The sequence below is a fragment of the Anguilla rostrata genome, chromosome 1 (assembly GCF_018555375.3).
Source record: "Anguilla rostrata isolate EN2019 chromosome 1, ASM1855537v3, whole genome shotgun sequence".
In the NCBI taxonomy this organism is placed as follows: domain Eukaryota; kingdom Metazoa; phylum Chordata; class Actinopteri; order Anguilliformes; family Anguillidae; genus Anguilla; species Anguilla rostrata.
In genome coordinates this window covers 67868471-67886189 of record NC_057933.1, presented here as the reverse complement: position 1 = coordinate 67886189, position 17719 = coordinate 67868471, and the positions used below count along the sequence as shown (strand labels likewise).

At 42.6% G+C, this 17719-nt stretch overlaps 1 protein-coding gene across 1 annotated transcript in view; it reads right to left on the bottom strand.

The window, feature by feature from the left end:
- plekho1b (pleckstrin homology domain containing, family O member 1b) overlaps window positions 1-16387 on the bottom strand; it is a 33137-nt gene extending 16750 nt beyond the window's left edge. The window contains exons 1-2 of the mRNA XM_064352324.1: window positions 15928-16387; window positions 15042-15188 (exon numbers count right to left, since the gene is read on the bottom strand). Coding sequence (XP_064208394.1) covers window positions 15042-15188; window positions 15928-15954 — 174 coding nt within the window. The 5' untranslated portion in view covers window positions 15955-16387. The remainder of the gene's footprint in view (window positions 1-15041; window positions 15189-15927) is intronic.
- Window positions 16388-17719: the final 1332 nt, after the last annotated feature.

Here is a 17719-nt window from a genome sequence, read left to right as displayed (position 1 = left end):
CCATTATACTGCAGTACATAGGAATACAAACACACACACACCACACACACAAACACACAACACACACAAAATCAAATTGTAAGGGGGTGAGAGAGTGTGGTAGACCTTCTTATTAATGTTTCATGCTGCACATTTCTCTGAGCTGATCTGTGGGAGAGAGCGAGCGTTGTGTGCAAAGTGATAGGCACGGTGATATCACAGCAGCAAAAATAGCTCCATAACCGACACCCTCCGCCCCCTGCTCTCTGGCACATGTTGTCTTAGTGATGGAGGCTGGAGGAACAGGTGGGGGCAGGTGGAAGGCGGGCAGAGCCAACTGCCGCCGCTGTGTGTGTTTAGCAAAATGCTGGGATGTGCTGGAAAAGATCAAATATGCAGAAATTCCCTCAATGCACTGGCTGAGCGAGGGAGCACGCGGAACAAGAGAAAGCAGCAGCAGAAGGTTTGCTTCTTTAGCGTTTCAAGATGAAAAGCAGAATTTCAAAAGAGCCCCTCCTGTGTTTCCCTCCGTTTCTCTCTTCTAGCCTCCCAAGATTCCTCTATGTCCGGTTCCTAATTTGGCTCACGCTTTAAACAGTCCACCAGAGCTCAAACCCGTGACCCCTGCTGACAAAGATCTTGCTCGTTCTGTTCAGAAGTAAGCCCCTTGTATACCATATGCCCACAATGCCTCCCATCTGATCTGTACCATGTATACTTCCTTCCCGTTTAGGCGAAGTTCAGCCTCACGAGCACAGACAGCACCAGAGGCTGTAACCCACAGGCCTGTACCATCACTCGCATGAACACACAGACCACAAGCTGTGGCCAACAGCACTCTGAGCAAAGAGCTCTCAGAATTATACAGCGCGACACATAATCGGCACTGCGCGACTGGCGCTGGATCAGAACCAGAAATTGCTCTTTTGTCGTGAGTCTACCCCGCCAAATTTCTGTCCAATCAATGAACAACCTGCTTGACAGCACGGCTTTTGTTTACAAATTGCAGTTTGCTTGAAGTTAGGCAATGGGGAACCTAATCAAACCCACTGAACAAATGCAACAAAGTAAAAACTCCAACTGACTTGGACCAAAGCGAACAAACTAAATGAGAAAGTACACTCACAATCACTCAACAGCAGCATGCAAAGTGGTGTTCTGAACACAGAAACGAGAATTTGCTGGATGAAAATCTTTATCATTGACCCGTGCCACAGCCATGCAGCATGTGAACGTTGCCCGACCAATGAAGCTTCTGAACGCGATGACGATGCGGCCAGCTCTTCTCTCATTCACATCCTTTCACACCGCGTCCGTGATCACAGAGTGAAGTGTCAGAGTGCAGCAGGATGAGTCCCCTGACGCTAATTGTCATGGACGGCGTGATGGAGAAGAGAGCGTTTTGGCACCCGCTCTCTTGAACGGAGCCTTCTCATCCACAGGTCAAATGCATGAATCACTTCCACTGGGATTTTTCTGTGGCCCTCAACACTGAACAAGCTGCCAGTGGCTAACAGTAGTAAATTTCAACTGGAAGGAAGAACGGTCAAAAAATGATAAAGCTTCACAAAGGTGGCGTGATGTCAAAAAGAATGCATTTTTTGGATTGGTGCTTGGGATATAGTAGTAAACTTATGTTTACTTGGCAAGAAATATAAAACCCTCTTTTAAAGGTGTGGTTTATCTTTAAATCAAATAAACATTGTAATATACAGGAGCTAAAAGGAATATTCATGATTACCAACATTTACTAAAATTTGATATTTCAATTGCAGTATTTTGTTTACATTTAATTTGTGTACTCAAAGCAACCGTTCTGACACACAGACAGTTAATGATGGCTGGGGACTGAAAATATTAGGTTTCAGTTTCACGTGCAATGAAGTCATGAAGCGATAGCTCAGATATGAATTTCTGAGGTTACGGGCACGCTGACAGCATGCGTCCAGCAGTATAAAAATAAGCCTTTATACACTGCCTTCCAACTGAAGGGTGCACGTTTGGACCTGCACTGTAAGCAGATGCCTACGCATGATGCAGGAGAGGAAGAGGCTCCGAATGCAATGCAGAACACAAGCTTTTAATTTATTCTTCTTTTTTTTGTTTTACAGTGGCAGTCAAAAAGAACCTTGCACGTTTTTTGAAGTATGTGTCAACTGTATAACAGGAGAACGCCATTAGCTACTGCGCTAGCCGAGTGTAGCGTCGTTTGAAGAAGAGGCAGTTCTCAGGAGTCACAGTCACCTGATCTAAATCCCACTACGGACCTTTGGGGCCAAATTACAACCAAATTACATGGAGAGAACCCTGAGAACCAAAAGAGTTGTGTAAATACTGCATGGGACACTCTATCGGAGGACTGGCCCCTAACCCTATTTAACAGCATGCCAGAGAGTAGCACAGCTGCCATTGAACGAAGGGAGAGTTTACAAGATATAACTAAATGCACGTAATAAAATCACTTTATCATAATCAACTTTTCCATTATCAAGCAATTTTTGAGTTTTTTAAGCCATACAGTCCCACTGCCCATAGCAGTTATTAGGGTCAGTACCTCATTACTGCTTTATGAAGGTGTGTGGTGGCTCTCTAAAAGCATAGAGCTTCATTTGGCCCTTAATTAGGCAAAAGCTTTTTTCTTCTACTTAAATCTGTCGCCAGCTAACTGTTGAGGTGCCTGAACGGAGCTTGTAATTCCAGGAACTTCGTCAGTAAGTGTAGGCTGTTTTTCACATAACCACTACCGTGTTAACAATAGTATATTGAGGCTATGGCCTTGATTCAATTTGAGCGTACATTTCAGTTGCGGTTTGTAATAAACCATCAATACTGAAAAAAAGACAAGCCATCAGCAAGTGTAAAATTCTTCCAGTGTGGATCAGTGACCTTGTGGGTAGCGTTCCTTAGGTTCCTTGCACTGCAGAGTCCACCAAAGACCAAAAAAGGCTCTTTGCCTACTACTCAGCACTGGATTAGTAATCTGCTGGGCTGTTGGTCTTCTACAGAAAGCAACTTCACACTCTAAGACTATGGATAAGCTCTGCGCCCATGAGCTACTCCAGGTTAAAACATTGTTAATTACACAGTTTTAGGCAGGGTACTTACGCAGCCCACACAATGCTCAGAGCTCTATGTTAACGTTAATGCACGTACGTTGTTTCACAATCGTTCTGCATTCATGCCTGGTCTGAACACTCTGCTAGACTAAACACATATTATTAGTCTCACCAAAGTTCACGAAAAATACACAGACCAAATGGCAAAAAAATATCAGCTAACTGAAGTGCTGGGAATCCGTGGCTGGCGCTCTCTGCGATAAGCACAGCCATCCTGACAAGAGTTGCCAGGGTAGCAGACAGTCAGAAATACTCCCAGAAGTCTTTCCCAATTACGAGCCCATTGCAGTCATGGCCTCGTTAATTAGTTTTATAAATCCAAGGTATTCCCTGTCAGTCACTGCAGTGACACACTCACTCTGCTGGCCACCTACACTGTGACGTAATGAAAATGGCCTGAATGGACCTACAGTTCAATAGACTTGGATGTACTTGACATACGTGACATACATTTTATGAAAGTGAGATTTAGTGGAGTGAACAGAATATTGAATTGATTTTTAAATATAACATTAAGTATAGTTAATTCACATGTGAAGTACATGGATGAAAGTGGCATATTTTACATTACATACTTCAAAAGTCAGTCATTCATTATAAATGCAGGCAGTGGTGGGATGGTGGTGTTTCTGCAGTTTTTTTTTTTTACTGTTGAGAGCTGTAAAGAGCCCTATTCCATGAATAACTAGTAAGGCGAATCAGAGATCACAAGTCATAACCAAGTCACATCATGTTCGGTTGATAGAAGCATGAGTCAGACAGAGCTGACGATTTGGCAGTAATATGATCTCCAACCATATAGCTATCCACCATAAAATGTATGTCACGTACGCCAAGTAATTTGAATGATAAATTGTCAATGTTTAATCATGTATCCATTCATTTATTAGTGTAAAGTGAAAAAAGGCTGTGGTTTGGGGTCGACATTTTCATAGTTTCTTTGGACATTCCAATGGCATCATGAAAAAAACCTGTATCTTCAGTGTCCTCCCTTGCCATATCCACCCAATTTACAGACTTGTCTACACATTTAGGAACACTCAAACCATTGTGTGGATGCATTCATTCTTTAGTTTCTTGAGATAGTTCCCTGTTAGGTTTCATATTGGACTTTCCTTGACGATCATTACAAACCTTTCACTCTCAGTCTGCTATAGCACAGGTGGCAACCACAAGGCATTTTAATGAGGATGATTCAGTGTCAGACAAAATAAGCCAGTGATTACACTATTCAGGGATTTTATACTTCACCCACTGAGGGGTGAGTTAGAAAGGGCACAGAGCCAAACCAGAAAATATTGTTCTGCTCAAAACAGGCTCTTCATCGTTGTTTCTGCTAGCAGCTAAATGATGATGATTTCTTAGTCACGAAAAGAATATCTGGGTACTAAACAGCATGATTCATTAATGACCTAATTATTCAAGAAAATCTGCAGTGTTTCTGAGCAATCAATTGTAAATAAACCCTTAAGCTTTAACAAGGTTCTCCATGAGGTACCATGAAAATGAAAACAATTTACATGTGATAAAAATTGAAATAGCTTCAAGAGAGGTTGTCGACTGCCATATAATGAAGGGCCTAAGGACAACCTCTCAGAGGACGTGAGATAGAATTTAATCTGTACATGCAGAGATTCGCCAGCCATTCATGTATTCTGAGTCGTGCAGAAACAAACACCGAATGTCAGTTTATGCAGAGGCTAGCCAGCAGAAATTACCCTCCCATTCAGCTGGAGTTTGGAGTGGTGGTAAAGTCTGCTGCTGATTGGTACTGTTGACTGAGAATTCTCACCCCCACCAGCAGATAGGCAACAAATCAATACCCCTTTCCAGTGACCGATTAGCATCTACAGAGGTCGCGTTAACGCTGGATTCTGCATTTTTTATTATACCGAAAAAACCTACCTAGTCAGCCAACCCAATTATTCACAGGCCAACATTTTTTCTGACTATGCCACTGTAGCTGGCAGAACATGAGTAAATAAAGCAAAAATTGCTCCTAGGGTTTCCTATGATTAGCTTGTGTGGCAAAATGTCTTTTTGATCATAACTGCAAAACATTATTTGTAGCTTATTTTATCCCGCTTCTGTTACAAGTGTCATAAAAAATAATGAAAGACAAACATTTAGTGTTCTATTATTGTGAATTGACATATTATAGGAAAAAACTATTTCTATCTGAATGCAAGTGAATTAGTGTAAAACGCAGATTTTTAAATGTCCTGTGTGCCAAAGATGCAGCATTCCATGGGCTAGTGCAATCACTGAACTAACAGTGCATTCTCTAATCTACCACTCTCTGGCCAACTTCAGCAGCCAACAGAGGATGTGCTTGTCGTGATCTGCATGTGGTGTCAGCCCTGCAAAGCAGGTTCAAAATAGGAAGTCTACTTGTGGGTAGGTGGAAGTGGGTAGACAGTGTATTTCCACAGCAGTGTGTGGTGTATGAATATGGGGCAGTTGCATGTTTGCCTCTGTGTGTGTGTGTGCGTGTGTGCATATGTGCATGCACAGCTGCCTGTGCATCTGTGTGTATTAATATTTAATGAATCAATAATGATTCTTTAAAGCCTCACCAGCACTTCATCTGTGCAGCATTGCTCACATTATGTCTACTAGCTCTTTATTTTTAAATGCCTGTTTACACTATTAGAAGTTTAAATGAACTCAAATTTTTGTTTATTTTACTGTGCATAGATGTCATGTAGCGTGCAATAAAGCGTATTTTGGCATAGCTGGCCATATAACACTTTAGCGAGATGTAAGTGCATGAAGCTGTTCGCTCCATTGAGTAAAGACAGTGAGAAAGTACTTTGTTTAGCACCCCTTCCCTCTGTTTCTCAGCTCAGTCAGATGTCAGGACCTCTTCCTGCTATGACCGTTTCTCCCATCACTCCCATGGCTCTCTCTCACACGCCTTCCACACTAATGGGCAAATGTCCCGGGGTTTCAGAAACACAGTCTCACTCCACAGTACATTTCTTTTGACATCCACCTCACTGGATTTCTCACACACTCACCAATCTCCCAAGATAATATGTCTACAGCCTTGCACCATGACCTGCAGATTCATGCTCTAGCTCAAGGGTGTCTAGACTTATTGGAAAAAGGCCTGGTGTTGGTTCAGGTTTTTGTTTTAGCCCATGTCTAAGATTCTTTCTTGTCTCAACAATTCTGCCAATGACTCCCCTGAGCATTGTTTTCTACTTTCTTCACCCTATTCCTCCTCTGTCCTCTGCTCGATTCACTCCCTCTCACCGTCAGCTATTTTGCCTCACCCGCCTTCACAATTGTTGACACTGCTGAATTCCTTCATTCCTTCTTCTCTTCCTCTGAGCTACTCTATACTTCCATTAACCCAAAGAGAGCCAGAAGCAGCCTCCAATCTTTATCACCATTCAAAAGTGCCTGACTGCTGATCTATACTTGCTCTCATTCATATGTGGACCGCTCCCCTGCAACCTCCTCTGTTCATTTGGGAGAGTGCAGACAGGTACATGCTCTTTTCTGAAACACATGATGTTGTTGTCCTGTGGTTCCTTTCTCTTGCTTTCACGATCCACCAGGTCCGTCTGAGGAGCGCACAGAACCAATAGTGATCACGTGGTGCACGATGAGACACAGCCTACTCTCCGAATGAACCCCACCCTCCCTGGGATTTGCTATGGTCAATTACTGCATCCTGCCATGTGGGGCAGTCAGCCACAGTTAGTACTGGCACAGTCTGGGTGCCAAATCACATTCGGCAACAAGAAAGTGAGTCACCCAGCTGCCCTGCAGCATCCAAACTGACCATCTCTCAGCTCATACATTGCACAGCACTACAGACGAACCCCATTTACCCCATTACCAAATAGAAAGCCCAGTCTGTATCGAAAATAATCTGAATTGGTCATAGTTTCACCCAGGCACACCTAGAGTCACAACCCACCAACTTATACCACTGCAGGCTGCCAGTCGGGAGGCATACTTAAAGCCCTATGCCCAGCTTTCAAGGCCTACTTATGCGCTGTCATGGCAACCATCCCACCCACCCTCCCCTCCTTTCCCACCCAACACCCTGACACTCCTACACCTTTCTGCTTGCCAGCAAGCTCTGCACTGGCACAGAATTGCGGCTCCAAATGAAAAGAAAGCAGGGGGGCTCTGGGATTAAACAATCATCGAGACTTAATTACTCCTGTACCACTGGGCTTCAAGTGTTTTGGCATGGGAGAGAGGGAGTGAGAGAGTGAGAGAGAGAGAAAGAGAGGGAGAGAACTAGAGAGACAGAGAAAGATGAGGACCCAGGGGACAAGATTCAAGATTGTTGTTCTCCAAACACAAGGGGGTCCTTGTGCACCCCAACATGGGAAAGGCTGCCATTGACTGATCCTTTGTGTGCCTCTTTGCCAGCACACAAAAAAGACCCGCTCTCTGGGACACACTTTCCAGGATGTACCCTTCAGCATGCTGCAGCCTGGCATGTGGGCTGAGTGGACACAATGCCCTGGCACTGCCGCCCAACTTCAAAGACTTCGGCCCAAACCGAATCAGAATGGTCGCCTTCCCCTCTTTCCCCCCCGAAACAAGGCCAGGGAGAGACCAGGGACTGCTTCCCGCACAGGACAGACCCCCACTCTCCCAGTTCCTCACTAGGCTCTTTCAAAGGAAATGTGGGGGGGTGGGGGGCGATCAAAGGCCGCAAAAAGAGACTGCAGCTCCAACAGTTCCATTCTTCCAGCAAGTGAGAGAGAAACAATGGCTAGTCTTCCAGCTAATGTGAATCACATTGGCAAGAGTGCTGGTAGAAGGCCACAAGCTGTGGGAGGAGTTTATCCAGCTGACATCGCAGTGCTGGGCCTGAGAGCCTCATCAGTGTTTCAAACTCTACTACACACTCATGCTGTGCAATGTCCCACTTCAGGTGATACATCGTAAAGTAGGTGACAATAAAACTGTCTACATCTGATGATGGCCTTACAGTTGAGCAGAAGCTGGGCTGCAAAAAAAATCTTTTCACACCTTGCCTACACAGACAGAGAATTGTCCTTTCTTTGAAAATCACCTGTCTTCTCCTTGCAAATCATAAACAAGGCACCAGTGTCTTGTTCTGTTTCACTGAACGTCCAGCTTTGTCTCTAGAGAAGAGGATGTCATGACCACAACGTTAACGGCTGAGAACTGTTGTCAATATCTTCCCATTCAACAATCTTTTATTATTTGCATCTGAAACTGGTCTGGAAAGACATTTGTCACAGCATCACTTGGCATTCGATTTATTAACCCTCCTGTTCTGTTCATTTTTTAGGTACAGCAAAAATGTTCCCGGGTCAATCCCCATACAGGGGGGGTTTGCAAATACATGAAATGAACCATTTTCATTTAAAATGTTGATTACACCAATTAAGGCCAGTAGAAGAAGTTTCATACTGAAAAAATAATTTTAAGTATTTTTCCTAGATTTTCAAACTTTAAAAAGGGTCAATTTGACCCGCAACGTAACAGGAGGGTTAAAGGCACTGTATCACTCTAGGGGTGGGGGGACTCTTTGCAATGGGTTTTTTGGAAAAGCAAAAACAGGCTAAACAGAGATTAATTAGCTTTGCTGAAAAGAGAACAAAGAGCCACTCTCCTGTAAAGAGTTGTATGCTTTCTACATTTAATATATTACCAGTGACACATCCTGAGCGACTGCTAAAGCTCCATTGATGGCACTTTTCTATTAATGTTAAAAATAAGAAGTCAAAAATGAGTCTGTCATGAAAAGGAAATTTCAAAAATTTCAAATAGTCTCTCCAGGCAAACAAAGCAGAACTGAGACAAATATCTTTTTAATTGACCCTCTGCGTATTTGGCAACAGTTATTATTCCGTTTATTTTCTTTAGGCAAATATTTCATATTTTTAATCACTGTCGGGCAATCTACATTATCTTTTTTGTATCACTGACATGATACATCAGGGTTTAACAATTCAGCACCTAGAAAATTGGTGTGATGCTAAGACTGGTCGGCTCCAAATGTCTGTTATTTGAAAAATAATTATTTTAGGGAAAGCATCAGAAATGACTCACATTAAAAAATCCACAATGAGACCACAACAGTTTTGGAAAATCATTATAACCGGATTTGCTATGATGACTGTTGGACTCCATTAGTGTAAATGAATTATATCTCGGGGGTCTCATCTCAAATATTAAACGACCTTTGACAGCTTGGGAGCGCTAGCCCGTCAGCACTGATAGCACAATGGACAGCCCATTTCACTGAACCTCCACTTGTCTCTCCACAGCGCAGACATCAAAAACACGTCACACTGCAATCCGAGCTGGCCCACACGGCCACCGTCATTTACCCACAGCTGTTCCGCTCCGAGGGAAACTCTCCGTTACTCTGTCTGAGAAAACCCTCCAGGCAGTCAGAAAACAGGCCTCAGATTGAATACAAATCCTGACCCAGCAAACCACAAATAACAAAAAAACACTAGAGATGGGCAGCTTCATTTCTTCTCGTAGGCTTACTGTATCCACCTCAAAGGGAGCTTTTGTCACTCGGTATGAAATATGACCCTTATCAGGCCGGCTGATGTCATAATTTAAATCACATCCCTTGACTTCATAGAGCCATTCATAGAGCACCATTTAGTTCTACGCACAGCACTACTTCTAATTTAGCACCTTTCACTTAATTGGTTTTTCTCCTGTTCAGTAAAACAGCTAAACCCAGCCCACTCAATCCCCCTCACTGGCAAGATCCCAGCTGCCAGGACGTAAATCATCTTTGTGTTTACCCACGCGGCTGGCTATCAGGAGACTAGTTCATGGGGATTTTGATGGAGAAATTCCTAGCTCTGCCCTTCTGGTTTTCCATGAAAATCGTGCGACAAAACCACAAAATTAGACAAACCATGTATGAGATTATACAGAGAAAATGTTGACGAGAAGTGAAAACCACAGTCCTGTTTTAATGTCAAATATGAGTGCGTACATCACAGAGGGTGTTTCCTGTAACAGGCTGCGGACTCTCCGTGAGCAGAATCTCAGGTAACTCTTAAGCCCGGGTCACACCATGTGACCCATCTGCCACTGCTGTGTGCCCCAGCATTGTGTGCTGCCACACTGCCCCTAAAGGCCCAATATGACTCATTCACCAGCACACCTCCCTGTGAGAACTGGGGCTTTGCGCTCACAGAAAGATAAGTGACACAACAAGGGTTCTGGGATTGGACACTGACACAAACTTCAAGCTTCAGCTGTGCTACACAAACCTCAGGCTCAGCTCTTCTTCTTATTGACAGATGAGTTGCCAACAGAGACCAGGTGTACAGTCACTGAGCTATCTGCCAAAGTAATAGTGTTTTTGGCCCTTTTTAAAACACCTCTCTATCTTCACAACATTCAGGAGGAGTAACATCCTGCAAAGTAGAATGTTTCTGGCGACAGCAAAAACTTGCTACTTGCTACCAAGTGACTTCTTATACTCATCTGCACCCATCCCCCACAAAAACATTTTAGGTAGTGGTTACAGAGTGTGTACAGCTAGCGCTGACTTTGCTTCATTAGAGGATTTCTGAATACTGAATGAACTCATCTCTCAAAAAGATGATCTAAATGTATGGTTTGTTTGTATAATGTTTCTATTGAAAAGAACTGTACAGAAGGAGGAAAGCTAATCTTGAACATAGCTGATAAGCAATTCCGGGGTGAAGCACTTCAGCTATCATGCTATATAAATCACCCCCCCCCCCCCCCCAATTTAGGTGCGGTAGCGAACAAGGAGTGATTTCACTGCTATGATGGGAAATTCCCCATCAGTGTTTGACATATAAAAGATCTTGCATCTGTGCAGACAACTGCGAGCTAATACAATGTTCAGATTTACAAGAACAAATCTGGAGATGCAATACGGCATGTCTATAATGCCCCCAGATCAATAACAATCTCTAACCAACTTAAAGAAAGAAGAGTCTGGCACTTCTTACCAGATACTCCACTTAGCTCCTGGTCCAGTACATTGTGCTATTTAGCCTGAACTACTGCTATTGCTATTACCTTACCTTTCCACCAATACCAACCAACTGTTTCTACTCATTCACAATGCAGCTGCTCCTTCCTGCTCTTCTAACCTCCCCATTCATGCTCAGATCATCATTCTTCCTGTCTACAGTACATCAAATGCAAAACCATTCTGGTCAACCGGACCGGGCTACCTTCCATTAAACGCACACCACAGCAAGGAATTAGCACATCCAAATGTTAGCTCTCACACAAGGAAAGGAGCAAATTAAAAAGTGGAGAAAATTACCTTGCACAGTTCAATGTTCCCAAGATACATTAGCTGTACCTCAAAGACACCATTTCTTTTATCAATCCTCAGAGCATGACCATATACACATTCTTCACTCATCAGCCTGCAGTCATTTGGCTCCTAAACAGCCACACACCCTAATCCCCTCCTTTTTAATGTCGTACTGATCACACAGTGGTCAGTAAGGATGAGGCACCTTAGCTTTCAGAACTTTATAAATGGATACTCATTTTGTAGCACTGATTGAAAACCTACCTTTTCACCCAAAACCTGGGTGTTTAATACTATAACACCGAAACACTCTTGCAGCTCACTGGTGCCCAACAATGAAGCGTACAGTCCATTATTGGGCACAAGTCATGAGTTGTACTTAGAGCCCAGTTAGGCATTATACTTATGAGAAAATGGTAACTGCTGTATACTTACTGTAACACTGCTTCTCAGCTTGTTGTGCATTCACTGTCTTACTGGCTGTTTTGTTAGGCTTGTTCTTACTGTACATTAGTGTTCTTTTAATGTGCCACGATGGACTTCTAACGCAATCTTGATAAGACTGCTTACCACCTAAACAGTTACAGAGATTATTGTTTTTTAGTCCAAAGCTGAATCACTGATTTCACTGAAGCCATTCTTTACTGCTGTTCTTTCTGCTTTCACTGCTCCTATGAGCCATGATGGCTTTGTAAGTCACACTGGGTAAGGCTACCAGCCAAATAAATGGTAAGATGTCTCAGGCGGAACTGTTCAGACTGTATCAGCATTCAGTTCTCGGGTGTGCTCTGTCAGATCGTGATAGGGTCTGACTCAGATGTGGGTGCCAGCGCAGAGACTCTGGCAGAGTGATTTAAAACACACACACACACACACACACACACACAGAACCAAACCATGAGAACATGAGGGGGGACATCTGCTTCTCAGCACACACTCCAGAAATGACAATCTACACTCGCAGAGGGTATTTCATGCATATGAGCTTCATTAAAACAATGATGAGGTTATTGAAAAACATTTAAGGAAATGAGAAAAATGATTCTATTATCATAGAGGACTCTAGTGTCTAGCATCATATTTATACTGAAATGCTTAAATGCATTGTGTTACATTTGGTTTAGGACCTAGTTTTGTCCAATAGGCTTCCATTTCATTGTACAAATCAGAAGAAAGTGCAGGCATTAAATGACTTCTGAACTTCCCCCACAAACTTTACTGCAAAGTATTTAGGAATGATTTCTTTTCCAGAGCAATCTGCACAATATTACATTCAAATACAACCCATTCACACAGCAGGATATTTACTGAAGCAATATAGGTTAAGTACTGTCCACAAGCGTACAATTGCAGCTTCCCAGCTGAGAACTGAACCCACAACCTTTACAAAAGTTACAAAACCCAGTCCTCTCACTGTTACGCTACACTGTTGTCCTTAAACACTGATGAAACGTTTGGCCAGAGAGCAATCTGCATTTTAGATTCAGACAGATTTTTTCAAACCAAAACTTTGAATTGTACAGATGGCTTATGCCTGGAGTGTGGTTTCTGGAACTGCTCCCTTCTGACCACTTGTTGTATCAAACATACTGCATTCTTTCTCAGTTGAGAAGGTGATATTGCACCAACACCATTGCCACATATTCCTGTAAGTCACTGTAAGAGCAGCCACCAAATAAATAACGATAACAGCAAACCAAAACAATGAAAATAGTGTCAACAGTCAAAACTTCCAGTTGTCCAAGTGAAAAACTGAGCAATTATAAAACAACTGATCTTTCACAGCAAGAGGGAATAGATCAGTCATTTTATCCTTAAGGCTGAGTCACGTTTTCCTGCTAGAAGGAAGGCAGCAGGTAGTCTAAACCTCTTTAAAATTCCCACAAACCCAATGCAGGAGACTAACTGTGGCGTTGCCGTCTGCTGACAAAGTAGCTGATGGTTGGTTGCCGAGGAGGGCCTCGGGGGTTGACAGATGAGGCAGGAGAGAGGCCCGGCTCTTTGCGCGAGTCCTCACGTGAACCTTTTTTCAGGGCGAGCGGTAGCGCTCCTGCTCACTGCATTCTCCCCGAGGCACAGACCACCGACATGTGCTGAGGGTCCCTCCACCCTGCAGCCCCTGCACCACACATTGGTCCCTGGACCCAGTAAACTGTGTCTCAGACCTCTGAAACCTCAGGAAGGACAAGAAGCGGTTGAAACAGGCAAACAGTCTCGCAGCTTGGGTCAAGCGTTAAGCTGCTCTCCAGGCTTAAAGCAATGATGCTTATAGCTCCTCAAATATGAACCGATGCCATTAGCTTAGCTCTGGATCTGAATCCAAGCATCACAATTTCACCTTAGTCAACACTGCTCTTACAAAGCATACACCCACGGATCGACATGCAGTAGGTTCATTAGCAAAAAATTAATAAAAAATTAGCGCAGAATGCTCATAAAATTAGACACTGAGATGATCTACAGACCCAAGTGATTTCTCTCTACAGATCCAAGAGATGCCCATAAGGCAGACCACAAACATTTTCAGCACACTACCAGCCTTTTACAAACAAGCAAGCCCAATGTTCTTTGATAATAACTGTGTGGCTGGCTGTAACGTGTTAACATTATTCTTTGTCCACTTCCCCAAAGGGCCTGCCTGTCACACAGATTGCATCTCTCCTTTCTGTCGATGTCAATCAAAAGCGCTGGCTGTCACTGAGTAAAGGTGGGGTCAACATAGAACACTTCCAGGTCACATCCTGCTCCAAGGTTCTATTTTTTTTTAAATATACAAATCATGGATAAGCAGAAAAAAAACTCTGCATTTTCCTGAGCATTTTCTCCAATTACAAAAATAATTTGCTCCAGCAGTCATTAGCTCATATGGAACAGAACCCAGGAACATCACTGACACTGTGGAGGTGGTTTCTTCCCTCGTTATCACAGTGTTCTACACCAGCTGTAGTTTCAATTTATAGGTCTGACTAAGTCTCTCTGCATGGGGCTCTGATGGAAGTATTGATCAATTTCATGTGTCAAAACAAATAAGGTCTTTCGTGAATCTTAAAAAGGATATCAAATGGGCGAATTTCTCCTTTCATGAGGAATGCAGCTCAATCAATTAATTGATTAATCAACAAATCAATCAATAAATAAAGCAAACAGGTCTTTATTATTGTACACTTCAATCACTACATTGATTACAGTGTTGATTCTTAGTCTACAAAGAAAATGCAGCTTCAAAATTATGCTTATGTGTTGGGGGGGTGGCTTTTCACTGCATAAGAAATAAACTTATGGTCAAAACGGAGAGAGGTCTTTCATTTGTAAACAGTCGTCATGTTTGATAATATTATACTATTATACTAATATTAATATTATTACTAATATTATACTAATAATAATAAGATACTGTCAACAGTCGCCTTCTTTATTACAGTATAATTACAAAACCATTAACAAGAACAGTAAGTCTGCCTGCTTGCTGCTTTGCCCCGTGGAAAGTTCAAAGCACCGCAGGATAACAGAGAATAATGTTACTAATCAGTCAAAATGTTAATTACTTGAAAATAATTATTGTTTGAATTCTCTCACAATTTGGACATTACAGTTACATAATGCTTCATTTAAAAAAAAACGCTTTTAAAAAATGTTCACTGCCGCCATGTAGAATAAATAAATCTTACCTCTTTCTCTGAGATGTAGAGCTGGTCCCCTCTGAGCACCACGAAACGGTTTTTCCAGATTTCCCTGAAAATCCCTTTGCCACAAAACTTGCGAATCCACCCGATTTTGTCCGGCTGAGACGAAGGTTGGTTGGCATCCTGTGGGCCCTGAATGAATGTTCGGAGAAGAAATATGAGCCACGCATATTACATACTGACAAGCGTCGTGAACATAAAATAACCGTAGACCCTCATTTAGATTCAAAAGAGACCGCACGGACTGGAAAAGGAGCGACTTTTGCAAAGGCTACTGAGCCCCAGTCATTTCTTTTGTCATGTAGATGCTGTCACATTCCTCGCGCGGACCGTATTTTATTTTCCTCGCGACGTATTACCATTATACACAATCTCTGGACAATATATAATTCACGTTATTACCCTTAAATTTAAATTCTGGGCTAAAAGTGCAAAGAATATTTAAATCATAGATCCACCCACAAGCGCACCGGTATATGCCATATTACAGACAGCACATCATGAATTCCGTACAATTAAATAACAATAAGCACACATACTTGTATCCATCTGCATAGAATCATTGTACAATAACAGTAGGCTACTAGAGCACTAATATACTGCAGGGCGACCACGATAATTGCAAGTCTACATGTCCAGCCTGATCTCCGGTGACAAATTCGTCAGTATTTGGATACACACACACCATGCAACAAAAATTGCATATCAAGTAGAAAGGCAAGAAACACATTGTTTAACGCAGTTAAAATCGCTATCTGATGCGTATTCCATGGGTTTTTTTGTCAGCTGGTAACATCCTCAAAGGAAGAAAGAGCATATTTTTTGTGAACCCAAAGCTATTTGAACACATGCAACGTTATAAACAGCTCACCCGTTTGGCCGAATTGTTTTTCTTCATTGTGAAGGTATCAAGGTTGTCGATTGCTTTCCCAGAGTTTACCCAGTTTTGCCGTCTGGATGTTTTATACTTGCTAAAATTCTGTTTTTGAATGGATACGAGGTTAATTCAGGAGACTGAATGGTTCTCACTGGGGAAAGAAAACTGTAGCTACAGTACTGTGCGTTCCCCTCTCTCGGCCGCTTCCCTGCGTTGAACTACCCCCGTTTCTTCCAGTCTCTTTTCTCCTGCTGCTTTAGCTGTAGATGTCGCCCAATGGATTTGCTCTCTCGTTGGCTCGTAGGGTCAGTATGCGGAGCTGAATTGGTAGTCTCTAGTTTCACGGATGAGACTGTGTCATCGGCAATCTACTCGGCGGCTCCCCCTCCCTAAGCAGGGGGCTGTGTTGTAATAAGGGACTTGCTGCCGGGGTACTCCCGCAATAAGCACTCGACAGCTCCATCTATAGCCAAGCTGCCACTGGTTCGTGATGTCACCGTGAAAAGCAGAAGTGAACGCACGAGGTGGGCTTACGTTTTAGAAAACGATATTTGGAAAAAAGGAATCGAATACGTCGGAAGTTGTGACGCAAATAATTCTATTAGTATGCCTGACACGTGTAACGAATAACACACTTAGTATTATAAAGCATTGAAAAGTATTGAAATAGAAAGTTTTCTTTTATTGGAAATGAACCCATTTAATAATATTTGATTGGTCTGAATAAAAAAACGCCTTCGTATAAAGACGATGAGAGATAAGGTTTAATCTAAAATGAATACGTTTAGCTGTTAAGGCACCCCTGGATAAATGCATGGCTGAGAAACGCATAAATCCATCCAACACAAGGCTACTGTTGGCACTCCATTTACATCGTTACATTACATTACATTACATCGCATCACATCACATCACATCACATCGTCCCCTTCCATTCCCAGAGAGTCAGTAATGTGACATAACCATCCTTCACGACCAGTTGCGGTTCTTAACCTTTGATTATCTTCTTAAATCTCCCAGAATAGGTCGAGGGCTTACTAGAGACTTGTCACACTTCCGCTTGGAAGCAGTTACCTATTTATGACAGATCTTTGCATAATACGTTAGTTTATACTCTGCATATTTCTTAATATAGCACCGCCATATTGTTAGCTTTTTTATTTGTGTATCCATTTCACCCTGCTGAAATAGTTTCATCCTATCCATTTTGCTTCAGGTGGTTTGTTGTAAAAAAAACCTTGTTCCCTTGTTACATTTTATGACTGCTTTTTGAGTTTCCGGTTTTAGCTGAAAGACACATAAACAAATTGTTGTTTTCACTGTTAGATGAGGAGCTTATCCCTTCAATGTGACCCACATTTAAAATGACACAGACAATTTAAAGATCTACCTTGCTGAAGTAAAACAGAATTAACTTTTTTCAAACTGCTGTCATTGTAATTTCATTTAGTTAAAAGCTGTACTTTTTCGCTTATTTAGTTCCACTTTCCCTTGTTCATGTCAAACCACAGTTCTCAATATAGCCATATTAAGCAGTATCAAATAATGCTAAGCCGCTTGAGCTCTGGGTTGCACTTAAAACAGATTTGGTAACATTTGGAAGGAAAGACACATATTCCTTGTTTTGTTCCTCCAATGTGATTGTTGTTGCTAAAGAGGATTAGGGGGTTGGGTATGGGGGGGGGGGGGGGGGGGGCCTGCAGAGTTTAATAGGGAATCAATGGGAGAGGCAGTCTGGGTGTCTTGGGGGCATTGAGCTGGCAGTAGCCAGAGCGGTGGGCTCTGG